The following is a 17,833-nucleotide window of genomic DNA, read 5'->3' on the forward strand; positions in this document are numbered from 1 at the left end:
CCACAGCCTAAAGGCAGGAGGAGCTCGAGGGGAGGAGGAAGTGAAAGCTGGCTGGTATGGCCAGGGCAGCAGGCAGAGGGGAAACAGGAGGGTGTGAGGCTGCGGGGTGAGTGGGGGCCAGGTGGGCACGGTGAGAGTTCCGGATTTGGAGCAGGAGAATGAGGCGATCTGATGTACAGTCTAAAAAATCACTCTGGATGCTCAAAGAAGGATGGGTGGCGGACAGGGATAGAGAGCTGCTGAGAGGCTATTTTGCATGAGCCCAGCGAGAGAAGGATGAGTCAGAAGAGGGTGGTGGAAGCATTCAGAGGACACTTCGACCATTCATTCCTCCTCCTCAACGTCGGAGGATTAAAACAATGTCGCTGTCCCCTCCCTGCCTGCGGCACTCCCAGGGGACTCGCCTTTAGATCCCCCAGAGCCTGGCAGCGACCCAACCCCAGACCCAATGGGAGGACTGGGAGAAGTCGGGGAACACTGGACATGATGGGGAGAGGAAGGCGCCGAGGACCCGAGCTGTCCAGTGAACCAGCTCCGCACTTGCCAAAACCCAACTCCAACCACAGCCCCTCAGCGAGCAGCAGTACCGTCTCCACGTGCACAGTCAGCAGGAATGGGTGTCCTGTCCCCCTCAGGTTAGGATTCTCAGCTGAAGGAAACTTTGGGGACTTTTCCTCCCTGGCAGCTTCAAACAGGTGTTGGTAAATGTGCTTTGCTCTGCTCTAGGTAATGACATGCCCACAGGAATGACTGGATCTAATCCTCCATCTGCTTGCCAGGGTCTCGGGTGACCCTGGGCTGGTGTCTCCCTTCTCTGAGCCCGTCCCTAACCCCCAAAATGCAGCCCAAGGCGTGGCCCCCCAAACCACAGAGGTGCCTCTTCCAAGGTTCAGAAGGATAATAATCCTGTGTTCAGGGTCCCCTTCTCTGCCGCCTTCTCCCTCCCCAGACTTAGCTACTAAAACATCCATCCTTCCCTGCCACAGGCCTCTCTCCCTTTTTTTTATCCCCTCCCTCTTTCTCTAAATACCCCCCAAGTTAAAGACATGAAATGACTCCCAGGCCAGAAAGAGAAAGGAGATCTGAACGTCACTAAAGTAGGCAAGTGTCAATCAGAAGGGACACTAGTCAAATGGAGTGAAAGAGAAGGAGTCTTGGGGAGAAATCTGGCCGTGCACGCCCAGGGAGCCAGGCCAGCCTCAGCACCACCAGCCCGCACACCTCCACGGACATGGGGCATCAGGCCAGGAGGGACTTGATGCACTTTGGCACTCCAGCTAGGACACGGCTTCCCCCAGCTGATTCTAGTATCTTCGGGCAGCCCTAGAATAACGTGCCTTTCCATGCAGTGTTCTCACCATGGTGAGTTTGCCCCTCAGGCGGTCACAAGCTTCCATGACTCCTGGCAGCTTTGTTAACAGTAAGTTAAAAAGCTGGCAGACCAGCTCACATGCAGCACCTCTGGTGAGGACAGTCGAGACCAGCTGGGGTCCTATCAACAGTGACGAGGTGGAGCCTCTGGGTCTGCAAGGCTGACAGCCCGAGGAGGGATGGTGGCAAATCTGCGGTGGGGAGGGGTGACTCCTGGTGAGGCTCCTGGAGGCCGGCCAGAATGCCGAGTTCTGTGACTAAACCCCGATGCGAATGGCACACAGCCAAGCCCCAGGAGCAGCCTGACACGGCAACCCAGCGACAGTTCATGACCCAAACAAAAGGCCCGCCCGTGGGGAGCAGGATAAGGGGAATGGGGAACTGGACCCCGACTCAGATGCCTGAACAAGCACTGGAAATCCTCCAGCGGTCCCACAGACAAACGTGAGGACCACCTACTCTCTGCCAGCCACCCCCCACGCCACCCCCCACGCCCCCCCCCGCCTTCTCAGACATTCTGCTCGTGTCTGCACTGCTGCTGAATGGGCAAGGGCGAGGTGACCAGACCTCCAACCCGCAGTGGCTCAGACCAACGCTGGTCACCCGAACGGAAGGAGCTGCAGGAGCCGGCCTGGCCTGCAGGCACCAGCTAGACCCACCAGACCGTCCCTCTCTGGGGTTTCAATCACCACCTGGACAGAAGCTCTAGTTGGTACGAAGGACACACGGCCGAGGCAGTAGCGTTGACACCTCAGCCAAGCAAGAGGGCGGGGAATGATGAGGGAGCAAGGACAGACCAGGAGGGAGAGGAGGTGGGGGCAGGTCCCCGCAAGGAAGCGTGGGGCCCAGGACGAGAAGGACAGCAGGACCTCGCCGGGCCCAGGGTCCCTCCATCCCAAAGTCCCAGCTTCCAGCCCACGGGCGCCCGCAAGACGACCTCACTAGTGCAATGCCTGCAGGAAGCCTGCCTGGGGACTTCACATGCGTCCGGCACCTTGTCCCAGATTAACTCAGGGAACCTTTGCCACAAGTCTCAGACGGAGGAGGTATAGCAATAACCATCCCTTCCCTCGCGGGCTGTGGTCAAGAGTGGATGAGCTAACCCAGATCTGTCACCTTACAGTCCTGGACTCACTTCAAGGGCTGTCATCACCGCCATCCATACTTTCCAGAAGAGAAGAGCCTGGCGGACGTAGGTCACTTAGCCGCACTCTCATTAGCCTCAAGTTACACCGGGAACACTGCCTCGCAGGGTGGTCACGTGCCCCCCTCAGCAACTTCTAGAGCTGGGCCTGAGCTGACCACCCCCCCAACAAGGCTGCGCCAGTCAGCGTGCCCGCCCTGCCTCATGCCCCAGCTGGTTTGAGTCGGTTTCCGTTCCTGACACAGTGACACAACAACAGTCTATCATCCGGTTCAGAATGTCAACAGCTTCCTGGGCAGTCGGTGGGCCCTGGCCCACGGTTCCCTAAACCTGGGCCTAGGAGGGTGAGAAGGGCACCTACACAAGGGGGCCGAGGCCCCCGTGACACACTGGTGCTGTGAGGCAGTGACGGTGACCAAGCACTTCACTGCACCAGGCGCTGCAAACACCTACCCCACCAGGGGAGCCGGGCTCATCCATGCTCCCACCCTCACCGCCCACCACCCCAATACTCCCCACCATGACCTGCTCTAACTAAAGAAAACAATCACGAACCACAGGCAAGACTGCTCGACCACAAGGAACAGGTCAGAAATGCTTACCCACTTTTAAGCAAGCTACTCCCTGACCCCTAAGCACTTGGCTGCAAAGAGCACAAGGACCTTTAGAGCTACGGGTTCTGTGACCTTCTCCCTTCTCCTAAGAGGCAAAGATAATGGTCACCATTTGTGATCAGCCTGTATGTGACCAAGTTCAACAAATCACTGCCAAGAAGAAAAACAGGCCCCAGGGGCTCCCTGGTGGTTTGTCAACACTCGCTCAGGTGAGAGCACCTCAAAATACCCAGGTTCAGCAAGGAGGGCAGCCTCCGTCGCTCCTGAGCCCTGGCCTCCGTGCTCACCCTCCCACCCCCCCACCTGCAGACATAACCTAGCCACTCCTGCTGCTTCTCGAGCCAGAGCTGCGACAGGAGGCAAGGAGGAGTCGGGAGACACCTACCTGCAGGGCCGTAGGAGCCCACGCCACTGACCGGGAAGAGCACATCGGCGTCGCCGTGCAGCACGTGCAGTGGAGCCCAGCTGTGCATCTGGGAGAGGCAGGCAGCCCCATCCAGCGGCCTGCAGGGGGAGAACACAGCTGCACGTCAGGGCCGAAAGCCCCAAGGGCCCCGACTAGTACAGCACCTGATGGGCCTCCACAAGCCCCCTCTTGGGAACCAACCAAGCCATGAGGGGGATGAGAACAGAAGCAGGCCCGGGTGGGAGTCGGGAGCCAGCCCTCCGGTGCCCGTGTTTGCTGAGCACCTCCTACCTGCCCGGCAGTGCGCACACACTCTGTGCTGGCAAAGAACCAGCCAACAGTGTCTAAACTGCCCTCGTGGAGCTTACAGTCTACTGGGGGAAGCAGACATGAGGCATGGAATCCCACAAGAAGGTGTGAAACGGCAGCTCAGGTCTGTGAAGCTGGTCGGGAAGGTGGTGGAAGGCTTCCTTGAAGAAGGGAGGTTTGAGGTGAGGACGGAGGGAAGAACCGGAGTCACGGGGGCGGGAGGTGGGGGCAGCATGTGCTGGTGCTGAAGCAGGAGGAGGCCCCGTGGGCTCCAGGCTCTGAAATGACCTTGGGCTAGGGTCCCTACGCCTCGCTGGTTCTCAAACCCTCACGAGTAAAAGGACAGAACCAGACCGGATCGTGTCTGGGTCCCTTCCAAGAAAGGGGGTCAGCTCAAATATTAACCAGGCTCATATGATCGGTTATACTGTCACCTTATCCACCAAGTACCAAACTAACCTGAGCCGTCTTTGTGACGCCAGGCTGGTTCAGTTAAATTTGAGAAAGTATTTGCCCACTGCAGCATCTGCCTCTGGGCAATCAGGCACCACTGACAAATACCAGGAAGCATCTGTGCAGTACTCGAAAGTTTATAAAATCACGTCGTAAATCAGTTGTAAAGAAGACCAAAGCAGATCATAATCATAATCATACCTACTTAATGAAGGGAGGGAGGGAGGGATGATGAAGAGGAGGAGGAGGAGAGGGAGAGGGAGAAGGGGAGGGAGGGGAGGGAGAAAGGAGGGGAGGAGACAGGGGGTAGGAAAACAACTCAGAGAGATCATGCGACTTGTCCAAGTTCATCACTTGGCCAGAACCAAGGCTTCAGCCCAGGTCTTCCAGATCCAATTACAATGAGGTCTCCAGGCCACTGCCCCATCATTGACATGGTGTATATAATTCTTCTTTCGTTTAGAGCAGGGATTAACAAAATTTTTCTGGAAAGGACCAGATAGTCAGTGTTTTAGGCTTTGTGGCCATACGTATACTTCTTTGTTGGTTTTTTGTTTGGTTGGTTTTTGCTTTTTACAACGCTTTAAAAAATGTAACAGCCATTCTCATCTGGGGGCAGATTTGGCCGGCAGGCTAGCCTGTCAACTCCTCTTTTAAGGCCTGTCTGTAGACATTCTCCTTTGAGCACTCTCGAGCTTTTGGTCACACGTTTGACACGGAGCAGGACACACATCAGGTAATAACCCTAACAGACTTTTGCCACCTGTGTCATTTAGTCCTGCAGGTAACGCACATGACGAGGCACCAAAGAAGAAGCGCCCCCTACCTGTGTGCCCAGCCGCAGAGCCAGGTTCCAGGGCAAACTTGGCTCTGCCTCTACAGTCTCTAAAGAACCTCCCACCCGGGGCTCTGATCCTGCACCTGGCAACCAAGGGGACTCCCAGACACCCAGAGGTGGCCAGGGGCGCCCCTCGGGATGCAGCAGCAAAACCACAGTCCTTTCCCGGCCGCTGCACTGGCTCCAGGCAGGTGGGATTTTCTGTCGTTTCTAAGGGGACATCTTGCCACTTTCCAGCAACACATGCAGAGCACAAAATGAAGTCAGGTCCCACCAACTAAGGTTCGGACCCGAGTAAAAGTGGCCAAAGGCCTCCACCTCGAAAAGGAGTTACACTGCAGTGATTCCTAAAGCAGAGACCAATTCAGAATACGGGGTCAGAGTTGGGCTTAGAAACAGAACCGGTGTTGCTTTTCATTAGAAAAGTAAGACACTTATTTTAAAACCTACAAAATGCCATAAAGAGGAGGGGGAAAAATACACCCAAAGCCCCATTACCCAAAACAACTGGGGTAGACATGATTTCCACAGTGTCTTTTTTTTCTTTCTTTACTCACGTGCTTTCCTTTATGAGGTTGTAATGAAGCTAGATGTAGGTTTTTATATTTTGCTTTTTTCATTCAAAATTAATTCATAATTTCATCTTCATACTACTTAGATACTCTTAGATGTCATTTAAGATGTTTAAGATCCGGAACATTAAGATTTTAAGATTTAAACTACAAAATATTCCACTGTTAACTGTTCCTCTGTGGTTGCACATTTTCGTCAGGTTCATTGTTTAGCTTTTCTAAATTAGCATGTTGGTATCCAGATGCAGCAACCTTTTTCCTGAGGCTGGTCCTCAGGGTAGCTTCCCAGCAGTGGAATTACTAAATCAAGGGGGATAAACATTTTTAAGGCTCCTGACATTGTGTCAAACTGTTTTCCCCAAGGGCTGCGGACATGACCAGCGCTCTATCAGGATGACCCTAGCACCAGCCATACCTCATCATTATTCCACAGTTAACGTCTACTACGTGTCTGGAAGATTCTAAGCATTGAGGACACATTGAGAGCAAGCCTTCCAGGCAGGGTGCTAACCCAAGGCCGCCTTTCACCCAGTTCTCTTTAAATCTTGACAAAGACGATGGGCAAAATACAGTGTCTGGTTTCACTTTGCATTTGCTTAATTGCTGGTGAAGTGCAACCTTTTTCATGTTTGTAATTCTTTTTTTTTTTTTTTTTTTTTTTTTTTTTGCAGTATGCGGGCCTCTCACTGTTGTGGCCTCTCCCGTTGCAGAGCACAGGCTCCGGACGCACAGGCTCAGCGGCCATGGCTCACGGGCCCAGCCGCTCTGCGGCACGTGGGATCTTCCCGGACTGGGGCACGAACCCATGTCCCCTGCATCGGCAGGCGGACTCTCAACCACTGAGCCACCAGGGAAGCCGTGTAATTCTTTTTGAACTATGTTTTCACCCCACTTCCCTGTTGGTGTCATGGAGCACACATAAAATGACAGGAAAACCCCTTTCTATGATGAAGATATTATATCCTCTTTTAAGAAAAAACAGGGACTTCCCTGGCGGTCCAGTGGTTAAGACTCTGTGCTTCCACTGCAGGGGCCGTGGGTTCGATCCCTGGTTGGGGAACTAAGATCCCACATGCCACCTGGTGTGGCCAATAAATAAATAAATAAATACTTTAAGAAAAAAACAAAAGCAAGGCCAACACTTACAAATACTGAGGTAGTTAAAAAACTAAAAACAGAACTACCATACGACCCAGCAATCCCACTACTGGGCATATACCCTGAGAAAACCATAATTCAAAAAGAGTCGTGTACCACAATGTTCATTGCAGCACTATTTACAACAGCCAGGACATGGAAGCAACCTAAGTGTCCATCGACAGATGAATGGATAAAGAAGATGTGGCACATATATACAATGGAATATTACTCAGTCATAAAAAGAAACGAACTTGAGTTATTTGTAGTGAGGTGGACGGACCTAGAGTCTGTCATACAGAGTGAAGTAAGTCAGAAAGAGAAAAACAAATACCGTATGCTGATACATATATATGGAGTCTAAAAAAAAATGGTTCTGAAGAACCTAGGGGCTGGACAGGAATAAAGACACAGACGTAGAGAATGGACTTGAGGACACGGGGAGGGGGAAGGGTAAACTGGGACGAAGTGAGAGAGTGGCATGGACATATATACACTACCAAATGTAAAATAGATAGCTAGTGGGAAGCAGCCGCATAGCACAGGGAGATCAACTTGGTGCTTTGTGACCACCTAGAGGGGTGGGTAGGGAGGGTGGGAGGGAGACACAAGAGGGAGGAGATATAGGGATATATGTATATGTATAGCTGATTCACTTTGTTATAAAGCAGAAACTAACACACCATTGTAAAGCAATGTTAAAAAAAATAAAATAAAATACTGAGGAAGGAGGGACAAGATTTTTCCTCACTCATCGGACATTTTTCCTCAGTCATCAAAGAAGTGGTTTAACTGCCAAAAAGTAGAGGTGTGAACCCAATTTTTGGCCAACAGAGCATCTAAAAGACCATCAGAGCATTTGACTTTGCCAAAGGCCACTGCAACCCACCATGTGCTTCTCCCAGCCTGGCCCCTTTCCTCCCACAAACCTGGCTGTGCTATTAAACTTTTAAGGTTCTGGCCCCTCCAGGATCCTAGACCTTTCACGTGAATATTAGCTTAGAAGCAAAATGAAAGTATTGCTCAGTAGGCCATCTCATCATTTCTCCCTCTTTCCCCAAGAGGCTCTGCAGAATGCTCACTCAAGATCCCTCTTTATGCCAGAGAGTGGCTGTCCATAATCCATCGGGGGCCCAATGGCCTCAAAGGGCCCAGGCCCTGCAAAGGTCACCCTGCACTGTTTTGTGTTTCACACATCACAATGCTGGCAGCTATCCTGGCTCGCAAGCTGGCCTCCCAGCTCCAGCCTCCCCTCGATGGCACCAGTCCAGTAGGAAGAGAAATCACTGTGTTTGAGGCCAAAAAACTGATTCGTGGAGTGAATCAGCTCAGAGATGCACTCACCTACAGAGACAGAGAATGCAAATGGCATTTCCTAAAAGGCCCAGAGGAAGAACTGTAGGCAGGTGTGATGGTTAACTTTATGTGTCAACTTGGCTAGGCCGTGGTACCCAGATATTTGATCAAACATTATTCTTGATGTTTCTGTGCAGGTATTTGTCTTGATGAGATTAAAATTTAAGACAGGAGACTTCGAATAAAGCAGATCACCCTCCATAATTTGGGTGGGCCTCATCCAATCAGTTGAAGGCCTTAACAGAAAAAGACTGAGCTTCCCCCAAAGAAGAAGAAATTCTGCCAGTGTGTCAGACTCAAATTGCAATTCTTCCCTGGGTCTCCAGCCTGCCAGCCTACCTTGCAGATTTTGGACTTGTCAAGTTCCACAATCACATGAGCCAATTCCTTAAGATAAATCTCTCTAGATAAATACATACATACATACATACGAGAAACACACACATACACACACACTACTGGTTCTGTTTTTCTGGAGAACCTTAATATAGCGGGTCACAAGACTGGATGCAGGTACAAAATCATTCATACGCAGTAAGCAAGAACAATGCTGGAGGGAAGCTATCCTAACATACTTTAGTAGGAGAAAAAAGCCTTGTGCACGAAAATGTTCATTTCAGAATGGCTGATAACAAAAAACAAAAACAATGCCAACAACCTAAATACTCAACAACAGGGGAACTGTTAGCAAATCATGACATTGATCTGACCGAATATCAACCAATCAAGATTCATGGCTATGTAGAAACATGGAAAATATCTGACAGTACGTGTAAGCTTTGGAACACAGCACAACCTAACCTTAATTCCAGTTCTTCCCACTGGTTTGACAAATCTTAACTAAAGAAACTGGTCTTTCATCCATCAGGTGGGGTTGACACCCACAAACCCCCGAGGCGGCTCTAAGTATTAGGATACAGAGAATCTGCAGTTTGCCTCATCTGGCCTGTCCCAGATAATCGACAAGGTAACGCTACTAACATGGGCATGCATGTGAATGAGGATGAGAGTAAAAATCAAAGACAAAAACAGGGAAAGTCTCATGAGAAAGAAAAAAAAAACTCCCATTCAACACATGGACATGCAAAGCTTCGGGCTAGAGGCACAGTGTGCCCCTCCACTGCACCAGGGGGTCTCGGGGTCTTCATTTTACACTTTCATGGGCTGTTTTTGAAGCCAGCCGTGACTAGGGTTGCACTGCACACTGCAGAACTCAGGTGAAGAGGTCACTAGTTTATTCGGTATTAACAGTAAGACCAAGCACAGGAACTATTACAAGAGTTACAGTATAACAGCGGCCACAGCTGCCTGCATTCTTTCTTGAAGTGCCAGCACCCGTGCCCAAGGCCCAACACACAGGGTCCCATTAACTGGACAACTCTACAAAGCACATGCTGTTTTTCTCCTAGGTCTCACGTGAGGCCTGAAGCCCTGGGAGGTGAAGAAACTCGTCCAACCTAGTCCAACCTAAGCCACGCAGCTAGTAAATGAGAACCCAGGTTGTCTTGATTCTAAGACCCAAGCTCCTAACTATGCTTTTCTGTTTTATGCCTTCACTTGCACCAAGCCCCTCCTGCAGGTATAAATGCACCGCAGCTCCAGTGTTAAGGTGGCGAGTGCAGGCTAGTTACTGCCGTTCACACCCCTGCAAATAAACACAGAAATTACCAGCTGGAGACTATTCTCTAGAATACCCTGCCTCTCTCCTGAGCTTCCTGGGCTAGTGGCAAGTAAGAGATGCAAGCAAAATCCAAGCAACGAAAATGAAAGACACAGACATAAAGCAAGAATTTCAAGGTCTACATCTTGACACCAACTTTGCAATAAGTACCTTTAAATAGTATATATGCTCCCTTTCCCTTAGTTCTCAGGAGTGGAGCAAGCTCATGCTCCTTCTTCTGAAATCAAGATCTGAAAAATGAATGATGCCCCAAACAAACAGAAAACTTGCAGTCTAATTTCACCCAATACTACAGAAAGAGCCAGCCACCCTTCCTCAGAAGCTCAAGCAGAACTTACTTCTCTGGCGACTCCGAGTGGCCCGGGCACTTCTTTCCAGGTGTGCTCCCGTACACGTCGTCCTCATTCTCATCCACATCTTCATCATCGATGCTTTTCACATCAAGCTTCTGGTACCCAAACTCCCCGTTCAAAGACAGAGAATCGATTTTCCATGAGCTGCTGCTCTGACTTCCGTTGGAATTTGGCCCAAAAGGGCTTTCAAAGGCCATCATGATATTGACCGAGGAGCGGTCGGAGTTCTCCTCCGAGCTTTCCCCCGCCCCAGGGATCTTCTTAAAAACATCCCCGGAGCTCTGCTCGTCTTCCTCGTCATCAAATGAGATGATGTTAGTCACCTTCTTTTTCTTCTTCCTCTCCCTTTTACATTTGGCATCTGGCAAAAGATATGAGATAAGAAAAAGCAGGCAAGATAAAGAAATGATGGAGCCATCCTGCCTCTAGACTGTGGAAAATCTCTACTATTCTACTAAAAAATAAATCTGAGATAAACTCAGATTTCTTTTAACCCTTGGAAAAAAAATTTGTCTACGGGAGATCAAGCAAAATGGATGTGAGCCTCTACCTCTGATGTGAACATATACGCCATAGAGCATATATTACAATCATTCCTTCTAAGCAATCCTTCCAAGCACTTTGATTAAAAGGGTGAATCATTATTGAAATGATTTGTATTATATCAAGTGGAAGTATCTTTGGAAGATAGTCTAATGGCTGGGAGATGAGACCAAGAAAATCAGTTTGGGGATTGTAGTCGACTGTTTAACAGCCACAATTCCTCGCAGCCTAGCACGATGCCCCTTTACAGTGGGGCTTTGCTGTCCCCCATCAAGGGTGCTACCTATTTCTCCACCCTCTGGAATCTAGGCTGACTTAGTGCTCTGCTTGTAAGAACAGAATGTGGCAGAAATAACAGTGTGTGAGTTCTAGAGCCTAGGCATTACCCTCATGGAATGCTGCCCTGAAATGACCATGGAAGAAGCCTGTCTAGCTTACTGGAGGATGGGAGACCGTGTGGGGGGAAACTGAGATGCCCCAGCCAAGAGTCAGCACCAACTCCAGGTGCATGAGTGGGGCCATCTTGAATCTTCCAGCTCAGTCACCAGCTGAATGAAGCCCCATGAGGGAGCCCAGGTGAAACTACCAGAAGAACCATCCTGCCGACCCACAGAATCATAAAAAAAATAATAAATTGTGGTTGTTTGTTTTAAGCCACTACATTTTGGAGCTGTTTGTTACACAGCAAAGGCTAACTGAAACAGAAGTCAAAACGACCTTTGTGACCAGCACTTAGATGAGCCAGTTTGTTCACCCATCTTAATCATCAACTTTGGGTGTGAGGCACTTTGGAGCCGATTCCAAAAAGTCAAATCCATCTAAACCAAGGTGTGACGTGGTGATGCTTCACCAGTGTGTCCCAACTCTGAGACAGTGTCAAAAGCAGGTTCCCAAAATGGATAGAAAAGATACTCCTTTGGCCAGTTTTTGTTTGTTTGTTTTGGCCATGCTGCATGGCATGCTGGATCCTAGTTCCCCGACCAGGGATCAAACCCGCACCCCCTGCAGTGGAAGCACGGAGTCTTAACTACTGGACTGCCAGGGAAGTCCCAAGATACTCCTTTGGGTATGCAAATTCCAGCATCTCTGGTACACAAAGTTATCAACAGTCCTGTTTCTATGTCATTCGCGTGGGGTCTCTGCTCGAGAAAGAGAGGGCAAGACAGATAAAGCCAGTGTGTACCAAAGACTCCATGGAATTCTGAGTCTTCACCATCGTTAATAATTCCAAAGGGATGACCATGATTACTGCTTTGCTTAAGGGATTTGAGAATACCAGGATTAAGCTCTTATACCCAAAATCTCCAATTTTGCTGTTGCAACATTCTGGATGTCCCAGGAAGTTCAAGGGGTATTGTAAACTTCTCACAAACTTGATCAGAACTGAATCAACTTTCCTTTGCCTCCTCACAGCCTAGAGTCAAAGCTAATCAACTCCTCCCTTCCCCCGGCCTCCACTTAAATGTCATCCCCCCAACGGTATACATTCTCCATAGCACCCTGAGCGGGGCTTTCACCCCACTTATCAGAAGGATAATTAAAGAAATGAATGGATGAAGGAATAAAGGAATGAAGATCAACTTCCCCTGGCTTCATGTGATCATCACACCCTCCCTTTCAGTTTGCTCTGACTGAGCTGTTGGCTTGGTTACCCTATCATCTTCACACCTCAGGAAGGCTCTCAGATCCCTTTCCAAGTGCATAAGGGTAAGAAAGATAAACACATGGGGACTCCCCTGGCGGTCCAGTGGTTAGGACTCCGTGCTTTCACTGCAGGGGGCACAGGTTCAATCCCTGGTCAGGGAACTAAGACCCTGCATGCCACACAGTGTAGCCAAAAATAAATAAATAAATAAATAAATAAGATAAACACAAACATGAACTGAAAATACGAGTGCATCAGATTTCACTCCCCCTGGTGCTTTCAGCTGTGACACAATCTGTCACCCTCACCCGAACCTCCGTCCTCCCCCGTTCTCGCTCACCGGCACTGACGTGCTTGGACACGACGGGCAGGGGGTCGGTCTCCTGCTCAGGCCTGATGAGGATGGAGACGGCCGAGGATGCCGTGATCTCCCTGAAAAGGCTGCTCACTCCTTGTGTGGATTCCTTCAGCAAGGAGGTCACATTCTGCGTGGATTCCTTCAAGAGGTCTGAGACGGTGGGAGCAAACTTACTCTGCCCGTTTAAATCCTTGTTGTCGATGTTAATCGCGAAGAGTATGGAGTTCAGACCTGCCCCCAAAAGGGAAAAGCCTAGTGTGTCTGCTGTTCAACAGTCACACTCCAACCCAATCAACAAGCTGCAGACGTTAGAGTACACAAGAGGGTACACACTCGTCTCAAATGGTGATAAAAACCACCCACAAAACTGGGGTCAGGAGATACCCGCTATCACGGGAGTTGAGTCTTTCCAAATTCTCTCCCTATCTGTCAGGAGGACAAATGTAAATAAGAAGTCAACCGTGGGGAGGTTAAGGAGAAAGTTCTGGGGTCGGACTGCCTGGGTTGAATCCCAGCCCTGCCACTTACATGCTCTGAGACCTTGGGTCAAGCCATTCATGACCTCTGAGCTTCAGTTTCCTTATCTATAATAGGGGGACAGCAGCATCCCTTACAGAGTATTAAAGACCATCACCCATCGAAAACAGCTCAGTAAGCAATCAAAAAATGTGTACCAATATCATTACCATTATCACTTTAGGCAAAAACCTGCCCTGGTCTCCTATGGCCCACACAGGACATCATGGTCACCTGACTCTTCCTCATCCATGGACAAGCCTAACATAACTCTCAGTAGGTGGGACTCAGGGTAAACTTTGAGGGAAGAGAGAAAAAGGAGGCAACAAAGGATGTGGAAGAAAGAAGCAAGTTACCCACTTTACCCTTTGAGTGACAGCCAGATGTTAAAAAATTTAACAATTCATCAACTAGCATCAAAGCAGGGCTTTCCTGGTAACAATCATGTACTTGACTCTTTCTCACATCTCATTCCCTCACAGCCCTATACAGGTGACTGCCATGCTATCAGGATTCCCACGTCACAGAAGAGAAAAGTAAAGGTAAAAAAGCTCACAGGATCTGCCCCAGGCCACCTGCCAGACAGGGGCAGAGCCAGGCTTCAAAGGCAGGTCTCCTCCCCCGGTTCCCTGGGTCTTTATATTACACTTGCAAAGCCACGGCCAAAACCCCTCAACCCCATGCTTTCCCAGCCAGGGTATCAAATTCTGGATAAATGGACTCAATTGCTTATCACCACTAAAGGAAGGACAGCGGCAAGTGACTCATTATTAATTTGGTGAGGACAGGGAAAACCAGAGCCTCCCCTGGAGTTATAAATTCACTCCCAGGCAGCCTCTTCTGCTCACCAAGCTTCACAGGAGCCCCCGCCCTTGGCCCTAACCAGGCTTACCAGCTGCCATGGTAGGAAGCATGCTAGACCTTTCTTCATCCATCACAAAAGCCCAGTCTTCATAAAAAGTGCTGCAAATTGGAAAACAGAGGGGACAAACTCTGAACAGTGGTTCTCAGCATCTGTCAGCCAAACAATTCCCACATATGGCTCCCTGGAAAATCCATGCCTGGTTATCCCAGAGTGGATATACGAGGTCTCTGCTGGGCTGAGGCTTCTGGTTATAAACAAAGGATTGAGCGCATATATCCTACAACTTCCTCACTGGTCCCCTGAGATCTTTAGAGTCCCCTGAGCTTGAAAGTACTGAGATAGGCATGAGATGTACACGTGGTATTTCTGAAGCAGAAAAGGAGAAGGGGACAAACAGAGGGGTGACTTCCACTCAAGCTATGTCTCTAAGAGACAGACAGGAAATCCAAGCCGGCCCACAGGGCCCCTCTGATTGGGTTAATACAAGAAGAGACAATTTCAGTAAGAAATTATAGTTCCATGGCTCCATCAACCAGGGCATTTGTATATAACACCAGCTTGGGCTGCAGCCCAAAAGCCCAAGTTACCCCTGGAAAGGGCTGGGAAGCTAAAAAGGCCCACAGATCTAAACAGCAGTGGGGGAGGAGGGGGACAGAAAGGCCTACAGGTCAGTCCATTGTTCAAGGTCATTCAGCAATAAATGGTACAGCCAGGGCTCCAAAGCAGGTCTCCCAGCCTCATTCCCCAGGTCTTTATCCGACCCTCCGTTAAGCAATAACAAGCAAATACCCTCACCCCCCAGACTTCCCCGCCAGGTCAGAGAACTCTAAACTAACGGAGTCAAAACCCAATTTCACTGAAGCACAGTCAGTGACTGGTGACCTGGAGTTCAGCAAGAGACCAGATACATAACTGCTGAAGCGACTGAATACAACTAACAGAAAGAGAAAAGAAACACATCATTTTCAACATACTCAACCTGGTAAAAATGTCAGTGGAAGCACAGACTACATGTTCAAGCTGGCACTGCAACTAGACCTCTGATTCCCAAATTTGTGATTCTTTACACATTGGAGCTAGTTTTCATGCATGTAAATGAATTTGGTTTTCCCACATCAAGTTAGAGTGGCTAGTGATTCAGGTAAGTTCAACTTGGATTCTTAACAGCTGATTCATTTCAACTGCTCACTGTTACATTCAACCTTGACAATGAGAGCACAACTCTGAACTACAGCTGTCCCTTGGTATCCATGGGGGATTGGTTCCAGGACCCACTTTGGATACCAAAATCTGCAGATGCTTCTATAAAACAGTGTAGTACAATTGGCTCTCCAAATCTGCAGATTCTGCATCCATGGATTCCACCAACCACAGATCTTAAACACGGTACTCAATCTACAGTTGGCTGAGACCACAGATGCAGAACCTGGGGATAGAGAGGGCAGACTGCACTTGTAAATGATCTGCTGGAAAGAGCTTCACAAAAAAAAAAAAAAAAAAAAAACTATTATAAGAAACATGAGTATGTTCTCCTTAATGAAAGCTGGTTAATGCTCAGATGTACACACAGACATTCGCAGCCTCCCAACTCAGACCCTAAGCAGCACACAGGTACAGCTGATGCCAGTCGTTCTGGCCCCCATCCCTACCATTTCATATCCACAGGGTCTGAACACACAACTGGACAAGGTACCACAAGCAACATCAATAGGAAAACTTCAAGGGTATCTTTAACAGCCTTAGTGAACAATCCCAGAACACCTAACAAACTACGGGTAGAGAGGTGACCACAAGCAACAGAAGAAACAGAAGAGGAGACTTGAGCCAGGGAATGCACAGCAAGATATGAAATCACGGAAATGCATCACAGCACTAAGGAAATGTCAGCTTAATGAATTAACTGACATTTCAATGTTGAGGATCTGGGCTGATGTGGAAGTTATTCAAGGGACCAGGGCAGAATTGATCACTGTCCCTTTGCATCATCAGGTGACACAAAACAACATGTCTAGCTCACCCTTCTCAGAGGGAAAATAACAGTGAGAGAGAGAGAGAGAGAGAGAAAGAGAGAGAGAGAAACAGACAAGGAGAGGAGAAAGAGGTCACAAACACCAGCATACAAGCAAAATGACAGAAAAAATACCAACATGTTAGCAGAGTTATATCTGTGTAATTTATGAGTGATTTAAGTTTTGTCCCAGAGGGTTCTACAGCATCATCAAATGTTTCTGAAGGGAAGATGGCTGACTGTACTATCGCTGATGCATATTCAGTGCCGTCTCCCCATGGCTGTGGGATAACCATACCTCACCCACCCTGCTGAGCTTGCCTGTGGCCGTGTAACTTGCTGGCCAATGAAATATGAGTGGGAGTGAGCATCACGGCGGGCAGAAGCTTTAAGAGCCAGAGCTTCGCTCAGCCACAGCCCCTTGTCCTGCCTTGGCAATCAGGAAAGCATATGTAGAGACGGAGCCTCTGTCAGCCTGGGTCCCTGAGATGAGACCTCCCACCCATGACAGACATGCAGCAGGGGGAAGAAATGAACTCGGCTGTCTCAAGCCAATGAGTTTTACACGATGCTTGTTATGGCAGCATAACCTGGCCTATACTAACTGACAGAGTGAACTTTATGGTGAAGAAAAAAAGAAAACAAAATAAAACGAGATGTTGTTTTATAATAACAAATGACTTCTCTCTCCAACTTAAAACTTCCCTATTTCTTTCCATCAGTTTGGGGTTGATTAACCTCAAAAAAACCAGAAGGAGCTGTACAGTACGCAGCACGCAAGGTGAGACACAACATGAAACTGGGCACTGAACACCCAACATCTAAAGAGAAAGAAACTCTGAATCTGAAAGAAACCCAGGTTAAAATTCCAGCAAGTGGGGCACAGGCTGTGTCCTAAGACAACAGCTCTCTACACACCCCAGGCCTTAATAATAACAAGCATCTATTGAGAGCTTGCTGCATGCAGCTGTCATGTGGAGGGAGCCCTTTACAGGCATCCTCATTTAGTCTCTGGTCGACTGTCCCCACAGCACAGCTGGACAAGCTGAGGCTGGAATAGGGGAACCCAGCTGCCCCAGATGCAGGCGGGCAGATACTACGATGGTAACCCCTCGGCGCACCCCCTCCCTGAGCCCCTCTGGGGTACCTGAGCCTGCTGTGGTCGGCCAGGAGCATGTGCAGGTAGCGCTCCAGGGAGTGTTCGTTGAGGGCGCAGCGCAGCCAGGCGCGGCCGCGGCCCACGTCCGAGGCGATGTGGCGCAAGGCGTAGAAGCGCTGCAGCTCATGCTTGCTGAGGACCTCCTTCACATAGAACCAGAACACGGGCTCTGCGGAGACAGTGGGACCGCGCTGTGGGACGTGCATCGTTTGAAGAAGAACACCCTTGGGCAGTTTTTGGTTTTGTTTCTTTTAGTTGAAGTATAGTTGATTTACCATAATGGAGAAGAATATTAAGAAAAAAAAAAGAATTGTATATATGTCCATGGGAAGTTTTGAGGGTTGTAAAAGAGTTACTTCTTAGCACCAAAAAGGAAGATACCCGAGAGTATATTGAAAATAAAAATGAACCCCCCATCCACCATCCAGAGATGACCAACATTAACATTTTCAAGTCAGTCTTTTTGCCTGCACTTTGCTTTTTTATACAAAATTGACATCTGTGA

General features: G+C 49.1%; 1 protein-coding gene across 2 annotated transcripts in view; it reads right to left on the minus strand.

The window, feature by feature from the left end:
* Positions 1–17,833, minus strand: part of SNX29 (sorting nexin 29) — a 555,171-nt gene that overhangs the window by 471,140 nt on the left and 66,198 nt on the right. For both annotated transcript variants that reach the window (XR_014017700.1, XM_081257848.1), the window contains exons 5-9: positions 17,317–17,497; positions 14,189–14,259; positions 12,763–13,011; positions 10,220–10,595; positions 3,515–3,633 (exon numbers count right to left, since the gene is read on the minus strand). Coding sequence is in view for 1 of the 2 variants with exons in the window: in XM_081257848.1 (XP_081113974.1) it covers positions 3,515–3,633; positions 10,220–10,595; positions 12,763–13,011; positions 14,189–14,259; positions 17,317–17,497 (996 nt within the window). In the remaining variant the exon portion in view is untranslated. The remainder of the gene's footprint in view (positions 1–3,514; positions 3,634–10,219; positions 10,596–12,762; positions 13,012–14,188; positions 14,260–17,316; positions 17,498–17,833) is intronic.

Source organism: Mesoplodon bidens (assembly GCF_964165515.1).
Source record: "Mesoplodon bidens genome assembly, chromosome: 15".
Taxonomy (NCBI): domain Eukaryota; kingdom Metazoa; phylum Chordata; class Mammalia; order Artiodactyla; family Ziphiidae; genus Mesoplodon; species Mesoplodon bidens.